Source organism: Chiloscyllium plagiosum, chromosome 12 (genome assembly GCF_004010195.1).
Source record: "Chiloscyllium plagiosum isolate BGI_BamShark_2017 chromosome 12, ASM401019v2, whole genome shotgun sequence".
NCBI lineage: Eukaryota > Metazoa > Chordata > Chondrichthyes > Orectolobiformes > Hemiscylliidae > Chiloscyllium > Chiloscyllium plagiosum.
This window is the reverse complement of record NC_057721.1, coordinates 64,338,052-64,354,152: the sequence shown is the minus strand read 5'-3', so window position 1 is coordinate 64,354,152 and position 16,101 is coordinate 64,338,052. Positions and strand designations below refer to the sequence as shown.

The 16,101-nt window shown below is 40.0% G+C and overlaps 1 protein-coding gene across 1 annotated transcript in view; it reads right to left on the bottom strand.

Moving 5' to 3' along the window:
* Positions 1-11,501: 11,501 nt before the first annotated feature.
* runx1 (RUNX family transcription factor 1) overlaps positions 11,502-16,101 on the bottom strand; it is a 38,022-nt gene continuing 33,422 nt past the window's right edge. Inside the window, exon 4 of the mRNA XM_043700188.1 lies at positions 11,502-14,858. Within this exon, the coding sequence (XP_043556123.1) occupies positions 14,350-14,858 (509 nt within the window). The 3' untranslated portion in view covers positions 11,502-14,349. The remainder of the gene's footprint in view (positions 14,859-16,101) is intronic.

Here is a 16,101-nt window from a genome sequence, read left to right as displayed (position 1 = left end):
CTGCCCATCTTTGCAGCCATCAGCCAATCCACTGTTGAAGGATTTTGCTGCAATTGGGCCTGAGGAATGGTAACCTTTGCTCTCCATACCTCAGGTTGTAGTCAAGTTGCTTTATATCGGTTTTGAATGGTGGAAAGGTATGGACCTTCTACCTCATCCATTGTCACTGCAATCTATGACAAAATAAGATCCTGCTTATCTTGCTTCTAGCCTCTACAATCTGGGGATTTCTCTGATTACCCAGCACCCACTGATATGATTAGGAGTTGCAGCTTGCCTCAGTTAGTGCCTGGAGATCATGTATGAGAAAGATTTTAAAAACTAGCGCACCTTTAAATCAATAACCTGATTTGCAATGACTTACACTTCAGCGCAGCCATTGTCCGTTTTTGCACAGTTGCAGAGTGTCATTAGGATAGAGGTGAGTATTGACACGAAGATGTTATATATTTCAAGAACATTGTATTTTCATGATTCTTTAATTCTATATTTTTACTTAACAATTACTAACATCGCATGGTTTACAGGGCTGCAAATCAGGAGCCAGCTATAGAATTTTACTTTTCTTAAATTTGCACCTTTTGCTTTGTCTGTAGTAGAAATCTTCAGAGTTGATTTCTGCTGTACTAGACAAGCCTTTTTAGTTGCGTCCAAGAACACATTATGATGCACTTTCATTGCTTGCAGATGTGTTTGAATGATGTTTTATAACTTCCATCCGCTTCATTCAATTTGGCATTAAATGGAAATTCTTTGGACGTCTTTCGAAGGAGAAGTCTGAATGTGAAGATTAAGCACTGACAGACTATCTGCCTTTTTGCACTCCACATGGACAGAGACTATAAAAAGCTATTCACATTTTTTCTTGATATTCTTGGTTAGTCTCTACCCTGTAATCACGCTAATGTGTGTGATACATGTGACTAAACAGATCAAACACTCAATTCTGGGAACTTTCATCAGCATTCCTAAAGCACGTGATGAACTAAGCCGTCGCAAACCATGCCGATTTTATAGAGGACATGCATTTTTCAGTAATATTTATCCATATTCTGCACAATTATTTTCTTACCAAGTCTGGCCAACAAGACTTTAACATTGAACAAAATATGCTGGGATTAATTGAGCATATGTATGAATTGTCAGTGCACATTTTTAAATTTCAGACTGCAAACAAGGGACATTCCTGAACTAATCCAGCATCACTTAACTCTCTGGAAACCGGCTTCCTAAAGGTCCACATAACAAGGGATTTACATCAATCTAATTTGGTGAGATCAAAGCAAAGACTGCGGGAAATACTCAGTAAGCCAGTTTGCACCTGCAGAGGGAAAACTAAGAGTTAATTCTTTTAGATCAATCACCAGATTTAACCCTCTTCAAATTGTATTTCTTATACAAAACCTCGTCAGTCATTCAGTCCAAAAACTAGATGAAAGGCAGGTGTGGTGGCTCAATATTTCTCGTCATGCTCCGTGTAAAACTAAATGTCAGGATCCAGATTTCTACAGTTATGTTAGAATAACTCTCAAAGCACAATGAAATGCCTTATCTGTTGTGTTATGGCTCAGTTTTGATTATGCATTGAAAGGAACAAAGTGGACTTCTTTCACCAAATATTTAAGAAATTACAGTGAATAAAAATGTTCATTTTCATTTGGAGCCTGAACCATGACAGTCAACAATAACTGTGCATTGCCAGGCAGAGGATTATAGACTTACTTCCTGGAAGGAAGCTGGCAAGTGTTGAGGACAACAACTGTTTTGTCTCTGCTTGGCTGACATTACTGTTGTGTCAGACGTAGAACACCACAGACTTGATGTCTACGAATTATTAACCAAAATAAATCAATGAACCTGCAAAACCTGGCATTGGGAGTAATTATGAAAATAAAATTAATTAAGTAGCACCATTTTTAAGTGAAATAAAAACAAGATAGAAACATCTGATAGTATTGACAGTTATCATTTAATCACTCCTTAGTATGAAGCAATGTTGCTTTATGCTTATCTTACAGACCACATGAAGTATTAACAATAGTTTACAATTACGCTGCCTGGTAATTCACAATTAAGTCAATGTAAGAAATATTGATCTGGCTGATGTTTTATTTGAGCAGGTAGACTCTTTCCTTTGCTTTCTCTTTCCCATACTGGTTTCATTTGCCGTCAATCTCTACTCATTGTCCTCACTATTATGAAATTGGGGAAGACACATTTGGGACCACTCATCCTCCTGAATCTTAAATAATTGGAATTTGTGAATCATGAAGCGCTATTTGAACCAAGCATTCTGGATTTAACAGCCAGCGATTCTGTTTCTTGAGCTATCAGCAATGTGTCAGGGTCATAGCTCTTTTGCTGAGAGAGTACACACATGAACCGACAGAAACTTTCCAACATTTTCACTTTCCTCACTTAACACTGTAGTGCACTTCAGCTACACACCCCTGCTGACTTCCCTTCACTACTTAGAGGTGCCGGTGTTGGACTGGGGTGTACAGGAATTGATGCTATGTCATATGATTTTTTTTCTCTCCTGCAGCCTCATGGCAAGATTAAACTATAGTTTCTGAACTGAAATCAATATTTCTTTTAGCTGAGCTGACTCTGTAAATATTCTTTAGCAGAACAAAGGAACTAAGGATGTTATGGACATTTGTGAGCTCCTGGAGAAAACCGTCTTACCCAAAAGGTCAGGTGATCACACATTGCCGGTGACAATTTAGGTTCCTGTCACTGGAGGGTGACACCTATCTAACTTACACCATCCCCCACTCTATTTTCCCTCTGCATTCTTATCCTCCTTTTACTTTCAATAGACAATAGACAATAGGTGCAGGAATAGGCCATTCAGCCCTTCGAGCCTGCACCGCCACTCAACATGATCATGGCTGATCATTCCAAATCAGTATCCTATTCCTGCCTTATCTCCATAACCCTTGATTCCACTATCTTTGAGAGCTCTATCCAACTTTTTCTTAAATGAATCCAGAGACTGGGCCTCCACTGCCCTCTGGGGCAGAGCATTCCACACAGCCACCACTCTCTGGGTGAAGAAGTTTCTCCTCATCTCTGTCCTGAATGGTCTACCCCGTATTTTTAAGCTGTGTCCTCTGGTTCGGCACTCACCCATCAGCGGAAACATGTTTCCTGCTGCCAGAGTGTCCAATCCTTTCATAATCTTATACGTCTCAATCAGATCCCATCTCAGTCTTCTAAACTCAAGGGTATACAAGCCCAGTCGCTTCAGTCTTTCCTTTACTGAATGAAGGTCTGCAGGTGAAACATGAAATTGTTTATTTGTTGGGCAAATGCAAACTGACCTGCTGAGTGGTTCTTGCACTGTAGAGGCTACAATACATTTTTTTACAATATCAAAATGGTTAACTGTCACTTCGGGGTATAATGTCCAACACAGCACCTACACAGCATGGACTGTGGAGTTTCAAGAAGGAGGTTTACCACCACATTCTCCAGTGGAATCAGTGATGAGCAATACATACCGGCCTTACCCAGTGATGCTCACATCCCTTAACGGAATTCTAAGTGCAACATGACCAGTTCCTGGGTGAAAGTGCCCATTTCATTATGATTTTGATTGGGATATCCCTAAGTGGGTGATAAGGGATGGCTTGCTTCCCTTCTTAATTCAACCTCTCTCTTTGTTCGTTCAAACAAAGTTAATTTAAAAAGTATGCCAACCCTTGTAGTACTTATTTTCCCAATCTGAAATATTTAAGGTTTAAAAGTAATTAGACTTGTTTGCGTTAAAGCAAAGATGAATTTATTTGCTACTAAACGTATGGAAAGATAATAAACCATGTCAGCAAAGATTAGAAACATAAACTGAGTAAAAAGATAACTGTTAAAAAGATACACTAACCAGTCTCCGTGTTCTTTGTAGTAAATGTTGTGGCTATTAAGTTAGATGATCCCAAAAATGCTGATGTCGGTAGTGAAGTTGTTGATATTGAGATTCTTGACCCTAAAAGCTAGCTGACGGGTTTTATGCCCTATTTCCTTTTCAGTGATGACTTCACTGGTTTGCCTGGCTTCCAACACTCAGAGCAAGAGAAGGATTATCCTCACCTGCAGTGCAGGGGTATCTAGTGGTTGCCCTCAGTTGTGACCTTTACAACATACTAGGTCACGCTAGCACATTAGCTCACTAACACTCACAGACCAAAGGTTGCAGTTTTTAAGCCTTTTTTTTTGAATATTTCTTGAAAGGTAAAACACAGTCATGTCTGAAAGAGATGATGTTTTGTGTAGAGGGGTAGCCAGCTGGTCATTATCTTTGCAGCTACAGGAGATCACAATCTCTCCTTTTGAGGGGTTGCTGTCTGAAGATCCATTTGCACGTTCTGACAGGAGAATACATTGTTCTTCATAGGGCTTTGCCAAGACAGTCATTGAATTTACATCCACAGTCAACCTTTACCTGTACATTCTCTTTTTAAAAACCCCTGTTGTAATTAAAAGTTCAAATTGTCTCTAAATAATCTGGGGTTATGATTCAATGTCATGGCAAATAACTATATTTTAATGCATGCCTGTGTCTTGGACAGTCTTTTAAAAAACAAATTGAATAATGAAATTGAGCTTGACACCATCCAGTTCAAACCAGCTTCTTTATTTCTAACATTTCCACAAACATTCATTCCCTACACCAGTGATGCTCAATAGAAACTGCGTATCATTTACAAAGTGTGCTGCAGAAATTCACTAAGGTTCCTCAGACAACACCTTCTAAACCCATGATCACTTCTATCTAGAAGGACAAGGCAGCAGTGGTGGGAACACCATGACTTGCAAATTCGCCTCCAAACCATTTACCATCCAGACTTAGAAATAAATCGCTGTCCCATCAGTGTCGTTGGGTCAAAATCCTGGAACATTCTCCATATGGAATTCTGGGACTACCTAAAGAAAATGGACTGCAATGGTCCAAGAAGGCAACTCAACACTAATTTCTTAAGGGCAGTTAGGGGTGGATAATAAATGCTAGCCTAGCCAACAATACCCACATTACATGAATGAAGTTTTCAACAAAAGAAGTATTGATATTAATAGTCAAACATTCGATTTCAAGCTTCTTGTCTTTGTGGGTTTTTGAAGCTCTTTTGCTTTGATTCCTTTCATCAAAGGATGATTGACAACATTCAGAATAAGAGAGAATATCTTATTTCTTTGCTCATAGACTTGATTTTAGCCTTTATCCCTGAGTATTCTGGAAGGGAGAGAAAACATCAGTACATCTCTCTCTCACAATGTTGTCTTTTCTTTTACCATTATGTCCACAGTCTGTAAAAGTCCCAGTAGGTTAGAACGTCAGTTTGCAATGCATTTTCTCTCTTTGAAGTTGGTTTGACACCTTATCAAGTGTGATAGTCCAGAGTCTCTCTCCCTCCAGATAATCACTGAATCCACAGGTGCAGTCATCAGCCTCTTCCCCGCTGCTGTCAGACTTATGAATGGAGTTCTCATATGTTAGAGTTTATCTTTCTCTGCATCTTCTCTATAGCTGTAACACTACATTCTGCATTCTATTCTATTACCCTGATGTACTTATATAGGGTATGATTTGTCTGGTTAGCATGCAATACAATAGATTTAGATTTAAATTCCCTACAGTGTGGAAACAGGCCATTCGGCCCAACAGGTCCACACTGACCCTCCGAAGAGTAACTCACCTAGACCCCCTTCCCCTACCCTATATTTACCCCAGACTAATGCACCTAACACTATGAGCAATTTAGCATGACCAATTCACCTGACCTGCACATCTTTGGATGGTGGGAGGAAACCACGCATGCACGGGGAGAAGGTGCAAACTCCACACAGACAGTCATCCAAGGCAGGGATCAAACCCGGGTCCCTGGTGCTGTGAGGCAGTAGTGCGAACCACTGAGCCACCATGTTGCCCTATTTTTCACTGCAGTTTTCACTGTATCTTGGTAAATGTGACAGTAATAAATCAAATCAAATCAAAACCTTTAAAGTCAGTCCTTTTAAAAAAGAAATCATGTCATAGAGTCATAGAGATGTACAGCATGGAAACAGACCCTTCGGTCCAACCCGTCCATGCCGACCAGATGTCCCAACCCAATCTAGTCCCACCTACCAGTGCCCGGCCCATATCCCTCCAAACCCTTCCTATTCATATACCCATCCAAATGCCTCTTAAATGTTGCAATTGTACCAGCCTCCACCACATCCTCTGGCAGCTCATTCCATACACTTACCACTCTCTGTGTGAAAAAGTTGCCCCTTAGGTCTCTTTTATATCTTTCCCCTCTCACCCTAAACTCCCCGACCTCACCTCTAGACTCCCCGACCCCAGGGAAAAGACTTTGTCTATTTATCCTATCCACGCCCTTCATAATTTTGTAAACCTCTGTAAGGTCACTCCTCAGCCTCCGACACTCCGGGGAAAACAGCTTCAGCCGGAGCTGAAGTTTCATAGGTGACCCGGGGTTATGGTTTCATATCCATGACAGTGTGAATGGTACCATGAACAGGTATGAAGAACAAGCCAACCTTTCAGCAAAATGAGAAGTGTTAGAGGATGGATCTTATCAAAAGACATATTATTCTGAAGGGTTTGACAAGGTAGATGTTCAAAGTTTGTGAGAAGATTTGTAGCTCGGGTGCTCGTTGCTGTGGTTCTGTTTGCCGAGCTGGAAGTTTTTGTTGCAAACGTTTCGTCCCCTGTCTAGGTGACATCCTCAGTGCTTGGGAGCCTCCTGTGAAGCACTTCTGTGGTGTTTCCTCCGGCATTTATAGTGGCCTGAACCTGCCGCTTCCGGTTATCAGTTTCAGCTGTCGGCTGTAGTGGCCGGTATATTGGGTCCAGGTCTATGTGTTTGTTGATGGAGTTTGTACACTACCATTATAGGGCAAGCCAAACAAAGAACAGCCAGGGAATTCCTAGAAGCATGGCACTCATCCACAAACTCCATCAACAAACACATAGACCTGGACCCAATATACCGGCCACTACAGCGGACAGCTGAAACTGACAACCGGAAGCGGCAGGGACAGGCCACTATAAATGCCAGAGGAAACACCACAGAAGTGCTTCACAAGAGGTTCCCAAGCACTGAGGATGTCACCTAGACAGGGGACGAAACGTTTGCAACAAAATCTTCCAGCTCGGCAAACAGAACCACAGCAAGATAGATGTTTAAAGGATGTTTGTGAGGCAATCTAGAATTAAGAGGCATACTTTGAAGATTAGGAGGCACCCATTGAAAGTAGAGGTACTCTTCTGTCAGAGGGGTGTTTATCACTGAATATATTTAAGGTTGAGTTGGACAGATCTTTGATCTATAAGAGAGTCAAGAGTATGGGGTGGGGGGGTGGGGTGTGGATGGGTGGTAAGCATGAGAATGGAGTTAATGGAGCAATCAGATGAACCACGATCTTGTTGAGTGACACAGCAGGCTCCAAGTGCTGAATGTGGCCCTACTCGCGGCCCTGTTTCTTTAGTTACCTTTGAAGATGTCACAGGATACGTATGAATTCGAATAGTCATTTAGTCCCTCAGCCACTCCATTAGATCAGATCTGATCATACACTAGAGCTAGTTTTAATTCCACAATCCCTATATGTTCTGATCTAATAAAAGTTTGTCAATGTTAATTTAGAAATTTTTAATTGATCCTCCACCCTCAGACACTTACCCAGGGGAAGAAGTCACAGATTTGAACCATCCTTGTGTGAAGAAGTCATTCCTGGGCATAGAATGTGCCATGAGGTCTTAAAAATAGAGAGGAAAGATCAATAAAGTAGACAAGGAGCAAAATAATACATTAGAAACAGGAATAATAATAAACAGGAACCTCCCTCTTCATTTTCTGATGATCATTTATCCTTTCAGCAAATCATTTCATTTTAAGTCAGATGGGGGCACTCTAACTACATTCAGTCTGTCTCTAATCACTGGGTTTCAATCTAATTTGTAATTTAAACTCATGACGCACAATGATCATTTGATGTTTTACTGCAAATTAAAAGCTTTACATTCCAAAAGCTGAAGCAACTTTTTTTAACTACTCAGAAGAAGCATTCTGAACAATAAAAAAAATCAGAGCTGTTAATCAACATCCTGATTACATCAATTTGTGAATTACTATTAAATATTGCAGAAGATTTCTTGCAAGCTATTTCCCAGCAGGAGTCCCAATTTGGACTGTTTGTTACCCTCCTTGAACAACAGATGGACTGCAGTTATGCATTCACTTGTGCAGCATTGTGGAAGGGTTTCAGGGAGATACCGAGTAATTATTTTTATTTCTTCTTTCACAGGAAGTGAAGGTTGTCAAAGACAATATTTGTTCCCCATGCCTTATTGACCTTGAACTAAGTGGCTTGCTCCTTTGTGAGATTGTTGGTCAAATTGTAGTCAAGAGTCAACCCAAAATGTCGATTCTCCTGCTCCTCAGAGGCTGCCTAACCTACTGTGCTTTTCCAGCACCACACTCTCGACTCTGATTGCCAGCATCTGATCCCTCACTTTCGCCTACATTACTGGAGATCTGGAGCCCCATCTAGGCTTGACAGATACAGTTGACAGATTTCCTTCCCTAAATGATATTTACAAACAAGTTTAGATTTTTATAACATTTGCTCATAGTTTCATGGTCACCATTACTTAAGCTAGCTTTAAAGTCCACATTTACTAATTGAATTTCACCTCCACCAGCTGCTTTGGTGAGGTTTGAACCCATGTCCCCCACGGCCTGTTGTTTTTGGGTGACTTGTCCAGTGCTATTACCAGCAATTGTACTGTCTCTCCAAAGTGATTGCCTGAGTGAATATGGTTTACACATCTATCTAGCATTGAGAAGCATTGTTGCTTAGTTCAGTATGTGAGATCCTAAGTTGAGTGGGAAAGGAAGAAAAAAGAAAGAAAGCTCAGAATTTCTTGGAAATCCACAAGAAGTAATAATCCTTAATATCTCACTCATCTGCATACCTGCAGCAGCATGCCTCTTTTAATCCAAGAAGTCAGTCATTGCCTGCAGACAATTTACAATGTCTTACCTGCTGTCTGGTTTGTACTGGTGTCCTAATGACTGCCTAACTTGCTGCATTCCTGTGACACTTTCTCAACCATAGCAATAAAGAACACAGGTAAAATGGCAATCAGGGCAGTTACTACATCGGGAGCTGTCTTCTTTTTGTCCCTTTAGGTTAATGAGTTGGCCATGTGTGTGTTCTGTGTGTGTGGGACTGAAAAGAGTTGGAGGAAACATTGCCGACGGTTTGCCAAGGTTAAACAATGCAGAGTTGGACAGTTTGATTAACCAGCTGGTTTTTCCTTTTATATTTTACCGTGTTATGCTGCATTTTACAATGCTACAAATACCTAAAGACTGTCGAATATTAGGGTTAGGTGAAGTAATGGCTTCATGAACAATGTATTTATGAAATAAAATTTAGTTCACATGTGAAACATGATTAAATGTTGTTGAACTGTATTGTACCATTTGCCTCTGATAACATGTTGCAAATAATGTATGGAAAGATCTTTTGCAAACATTTTTTCAGAGGCAGTGGTCCCTTCAAGAGGAATGCATTGTACCTGGAGGTGATTTAACAAAAATTATACCCTCCCAAAAAATAGATAACAAGGAAACTGCACATTGTTAAAAGAAATCCACACGTTGTCAATTAGGAGAGTACATGTTATTGAGTTGAGACATAACTCTGAATTTCTCCAAATTTGACTATTTGCCTAAAACTGCTGATATTTCCACACCAGCAGTTTTAGATTATATTGTGTTTAATGTAGAGAGCCACAGTTGACGTATGAGAAGTACAAATTGAAACCTCTATTCCGTTGTATAAAAGAAAAATCGGCCATGTTTTTCTGATTTCTTTTTCAGATTTCGCAGCAAATGCGCCATGTACCTCTAACGGACATACTCATGACGTTATCACCCTGTTGTGTGGCATGTCACTAAATGATATAAAGCTCTCAGTGTCAATCTGACTGAGCTCTGTTTTGTTGCAGCAAGATTAACTGAGGGAGGTGTACTAGAGTACATCAGAATTGTTTAGCTGGAGCACATATACACAAATGTCTGTGATTGTAGGTAACTTCCGGGAGCTGTATTAAAAGTTCACAGAATGATTCAGGACTATATGTCTGTGTCTTGTTCTTGGAGAACAAGAGGAGCTTACGTAAGTTTAGCAGCATCATAGTTGCAGATCATCAGTACATCTTGCCACTTGATGTCACCTCTATTTCACGCTCTAGGCTTGACAAAGTTATGTCGTTTGCCAAACACTTCCTGTTTTCTCTGCAGTCGATTTTTAGTTGTCTGGCAGACTTGACCGAATGGGGATGCACAATCCCAGACTCATGCAAAACAAGTGATAAAAGGCTCGAATTTTCACTGCCTTCTCCCACATTTTTCACTGAGTCTCAATTTGACTGAGAAATTGTGATTCTCTCTATCAGTTTTCTGAATTAACATCTCTGAATGGGTAATATGACATAAGCCATGATATTGCAATTCAGTTAACTTGTAACTGTCATCCAAGTTCCAATATATTTTGAGAAACAGCTTCAAAAGCACTTTAGAGTGTACGTGACAGTAATCCTCTATCATGCTTTGACTCACAATGAGTTTGCGGGGCTATTGTGTAAGTTCAGAGAATGGGTGATGGTGAAAGGGATATTGACACTTAAAAGAGTTTTACGAGAGTTGTGCTGGGATGTGAGTGTGTTTGAAATCTGAAAAAGAAGTCAGAAAAACATGGCCAATTTTTCTTTTGTACAATGGATACATTAACATATTCTCAACGATATATACACGGGACTCTTACAACATTGCCAATGTGTACTGTAAAGCTTTATGTTTGTCTGGATGTGAATTCAGCATTGTTAATGTTGGGAAGTGCCATTCATGATGAACAATTAGAAACTGTGACAGGATCATTGGCAAGTTTAATGGAAAAACAGAACAGTTAGCAAATGGTTACCAGAAATAAATATGGCCACTGTCTGCGTAAGTAACTTATGCAGGCTTCCCAAATGGGCTGTATCCCTACTCTTTGCAAAATCAATGTGAGGTGTGCTTGAAATGGCCTTGACAACATAGTTTCAGAGTTCCAAAGTAGGCAGGTATAAGGTCAGTCAAAGCTCACTCTCCTAATCAATTCTACCTGATCCAGGCTGGAAGGTGTGTGGGCATTGGCTGTAGGAGGATTGGGATAAGCTCTATCACTTTCGATGATCAAGGTATCAGGGAGGAATTACATTCCAATGCAAACTGATGGCTTTAGGACAAGAGAGGTGAAAATATGGTGGAAAGGTGCTCAGAGTGAGGGGAGGAGGGATGAGAACGAAAGAAGAGAAAATGAGGCAGCAGGAGAGAAGGGGAGGGAACGAGAGAGAGGGGATAGGAGGATTAAGCAAAGAGCAGGGAAAGTGAAAGATGAGTGCAATAACTCTCAGAAAGATAATAAATGATGTAAGTCAATGATTGTTCAACAAACTAATTTATTAGCCAGCCACAATATAACTATGAAATTGTTCAACAAACTTTGGTACAAAGAGTATGAATGTCAATATGTTCATCAGAAAACCTGCAGCAGTCCAGCCGCTCTGATACTATCCACTGTGGGAGTTAGCTGCTGTGCTGGAGAAAAGGCATCCAATAGCTGGGTTGCAGTGAACAGGAAATGCTTTCTTAATGCGTGTTAACTTTACACTTACAACATCTAGGTTCGAAAAATGACAACATAAACTACAGGAGTTTTGCAAATGCAATTGAGAAGTTGTTTGAAAAAAATCGTTGAAAAGAAAAGTCTGAAGCGCAGTGGTGTTTGTACAATTACTAGCAATGATAGCTGGAAATTTTCTTGGAAAAAAACTCTTGCTTATTTACAAATATAGACACAATAATGAGCTTGACTCAAGAAACCGATAACAATCTCATAGCTCATCAGAATGACGTAAATTATCCAGTCTTTAGTCAACACACTGCATACATATTTAAGACAGCTGGCATATCTTACTATTGTAAGGTAGCAAATAAACATAAGTGCTCCTTATATACTGTTTTAAAGAATCAATAAGGAACTCTTGGAAACCAAAGCTTTAAATAACAAATCCAGCTGTTTTGCTGCCTGCAGCCCTGGACCTTCCTTATTTGAATCATGTTCCAGTCTTTGAAACATTGATTTAAAGTCCTGCTTTCCCATGATCTTTTGTGTTGACCAGCAAATTAAGTAATACACTCACAATGGAAATTAAATAACATTCAACCAATTATTATAAAAGCCATGACTTGTTGGCAGTTGGGTCCAGTAACCAGAGCAGAATGCAGATGGATCTGAGGTCTGCTGCTCCTGTGCCTGTCTTTCTCTGGTGCCTGACATGTCTGGAGTCATTTGATATAGCAGTGTTGACTGACCATCTTCCTTCTTTCAAATATATGTTTGCAAAGCTTAATAGGTCCACTGTGGTTTAAGTGCCAATGGGCCAACATCTGGAAATGTTACTAACACTCTTCTACTAGCACTACTAACAGATGCTAAGTGTTGGGGAAATCAAAGCTCGATATACCAGATATCTTCTTGGGGGATTAACCATTTGACTCTAGAAGAAAGAAGATTCGAACTGAAACCAGGATCAGAAGAGGAGTTACTATCAATGCCTCTTTATGCTACAACATATACAAATTGCACTTTTAACCTTACCCAAACTGATCAATACTGCAAGCGCCCAAAGCCCATCAATGGACTTCCTCCACTATAGATATCATTGTGATCATTTGTTCTGTACAGAAAAGGCATAGACTAAACATTTTCAGAAAATAGGTTGAATTCGCAAGTGATTTATTTTGTTGTAATCTCCAAATCAGTGCATCATCTCACCTCAAAGATGGACACTTATTGCTGTGTCTCACCTGGCCTATATCAAGTTCAAGTCCACCCTATCCAACAACCAAGGAATTGTGAACAATGGTGCAACCTAGTGTTTGCCCTCTCTGTCCACAGCATCTGCTAAGCCCCAGTGGCAGGGAGCCATTGATTTGTTTTTAAAAAGGTGAATTGAAGCATAAAAAAACACAGGACCATAGGAATAGGAACAGACTATTTAGGCCCTTGAGCCTGCTGTGCCATTCAATAAGATGATGGCTGATTCAACATTCCTCATGCCCATTTTCCTCCCCTTTCCCTGTAACCCTCAACTGATCAAGAATGTCAGCCATAAATATACACAAGGACCTCAACAGCTCTCTGTGGCATGGAGTTCCAAAGACTCTCACCCCTCTGACAGAGTCTTAACTCAGTCTTAAATTGCCAGCTTTTATCTTGAGACTATATCCGTCGGTCCTAGATTACCTCTCATTCTTCTAAATTTCAAAGAGTAGAGTCCTATCCTGTTTAACTCTTGTTTATAAACAATTCCTCCATACTAGGGATCATCCTAGTGAACATTCTCTGAACTGCTTCCAATGAAATGATATTTTTTTTAATTTTCAAAAAAACTGCTCACAGTATTCCAGATGTCGTCTCACCAGTACTTGTGCATATGCGGTAAGACTTCCCTACTCTTATACTCCAACTGCGTTGAAATAAGGGTCAGCATTCCATTAGCCTTCCTGATTACCTGCTGCCCCGCTGTACTGTTAAAAGTCCATCTTAAATGTTTATGCTTCTGGCACATTTCAGGCAGGCCCAGCTTCTTTGGATGTAATGTGCCAGTAGGAAAGTCAAGCAACTAACACAGATGTTGAAATAAAACACAAAATAATGTCAAGCTTTGCTCCATATATTTTCTGTAACTGAAATCTATCCCATTTGGTTAACAAAAGTGTTTATTGTCTTTTTTTGGATTTTAAAATTTCATAAATGCTATTAACTTGCTTTAAAAAAACCGCAAACTATCTGGCCTGCTTGCATTACTCGCTGCACAGTAGTCAATTTGATTGAAAACTGAAGCTGTTACGTTTTTGAAAAAGGAAACCGATGACAGATGAAAAGGCAAGCTGGCAACTTCCTTTCAATCTGTAGGCAACAATATTCATTTATTTTAATAAAATTCAGGCAAATAAAAACTGTTTTGCTTCATACAAGGTAAGGTGCGAGACAAAAAGACTTTTTGCCAGTAGATGCAAAACAACTCGGATGAATCTCCAAAGACGATAAACCTGGCAAAATGTAACCGAATGAATACAAATATTTTCCTTACACACTCAATGATCCCAATCATGGTTTTCTCAGTGCCCCCAATGTTTCCAGGTCTAATGAAAATCTTGCACTTGCTTTGCCATTGATGTAGGAATCCATGAGCTCGTTGATTGAGGTGAAGATGCTTCATAGTCAATATGGCCGCCACACCGCTTCCTCCAGTCTTCCTGTGGTGCTCATATTTGTTGGAGAGTTGCTATGACTCCCATCTGCGTCCACTACATCACTTTGATTGGGAAGGTTTGGGTTGAGGAGGCTAGATCCTGTGGATGCATTAGTGCAGGGTGGTAGAATCCGGGGTGGCGACCGGTCTCCTCCTGTCATCATGGAAAACTGATAGGACCCAGCTGAGGTGCCATAGTATAGATGGTAAGGAGAAGAACTGGTTTGGAAGGGTCCAGTTTGACCTTGGGCAGAACCTGGGTAAGGAGGAGGCAGGTATGTGTGGTAACGTGCTGCAGTTGTCATGGCAGACATGCCAATTCCTATGCCTGTAGTGACGGGGGTGGGTGTGTATGCAAATGGTCCTGGGTAGTGCATTCGAGGATCTGTGAAGCGACTGTCAGAAAGAGAAGGAAGGGCTGAGAATTGACGGTCAATGCCCATTCTTGGGTCTCCAAATGCTGTTAGATCAGAGGCACCTGCAATGAAAAATATCCCCAGTTACTTAAATGCTGACAGCTGCTATACAATCGCTTTGTAGCTGAGTGTGGCTGAAAAGACAGACATGTTGCTGAAGCTTTTCCATTTGCACTCATCAGGAAAAATGAACAATGCCAAATTTCTAACAAATTATAAATTATTACCAAAGAAAAAATGCTGATTAGTTGGAAACTTGACTCTGACTAGCCAAAGTATTGTCACAAATAAAGTAATGGGAAACTACAGGTTTTCCAAGCTCCTGGTAATGTCAAAACCATGAAACAGTTTCCTCTGAATTTACGCCACTTCTAGGAGGAGGAAATAAGGCATGTTACAAACACTACTGATTATATTAAATTGGTTGTTACTGTAGCTGTAAGGTAAATTATAGGAACTTTTATCAGATGCAGAATGGTTAAAACATTAATATATAATGGGGGAAGATGTTTTTCCTCTTGAACATAACTACTGAATACCATCAAATATGAACATTTTACAGCAGTCCTGGGGTAGGGTGGGGGGTAAATGAGAAAAAACTTTGTTTCTTTTGTGAAAGAGCCAAACTATGTATGGGAGCAATGTGAATATATAAAGCAGCACAGTAACAGGGAAATAAAATCCATCAAAACAGAATTTAAATGATATGGTCAATCAAATTAACCTGCACAACACAGATCTCCTCCCATCATCATCTTCCCATCCCTCTCTGACTGTATAGGTGTGCCCTAGAAACCAACCTCCCCAGTTAATTATGCGGTATTTTGCTTTGGATCTTTTAAACACCTAGTAGGATTTAATCTATACCAAAAATTAACTGTGACTGAAGTAAATTGTCATCAATGGCCCATGAAAGCTCAATCTTATGCTTTGTAAGATTTTGCAATTTTGTAAAAGAAAAGTACTGAGTAATAACAGCAGAAACCATCAAAAAAGGCAAAAATTGCACCTCATCCTAGAAATTCCTTGAAATAAGTACAGCCGAAAAATACTACATCTGTAAGATTCTAATGATGTTGTTTACTACTTTAGGCAAATGTTATAGCAGTGTAAAGTAGAAAGGTGAGTTGTTCAGTTCGCTTTTTGTCAGAATCAACTGAGGTACAGCAAAGAACTTGCACAAGAAATATTTTGGTTACTTAACACTTCTGAGTCTCTCGTCTTTTCAGTTTGCAAATGTTTTAGATTAGATTAGACTAGATTACTTACAGTGTGGAAACAGGCCCTTCGGCCCAACAAGTCCAC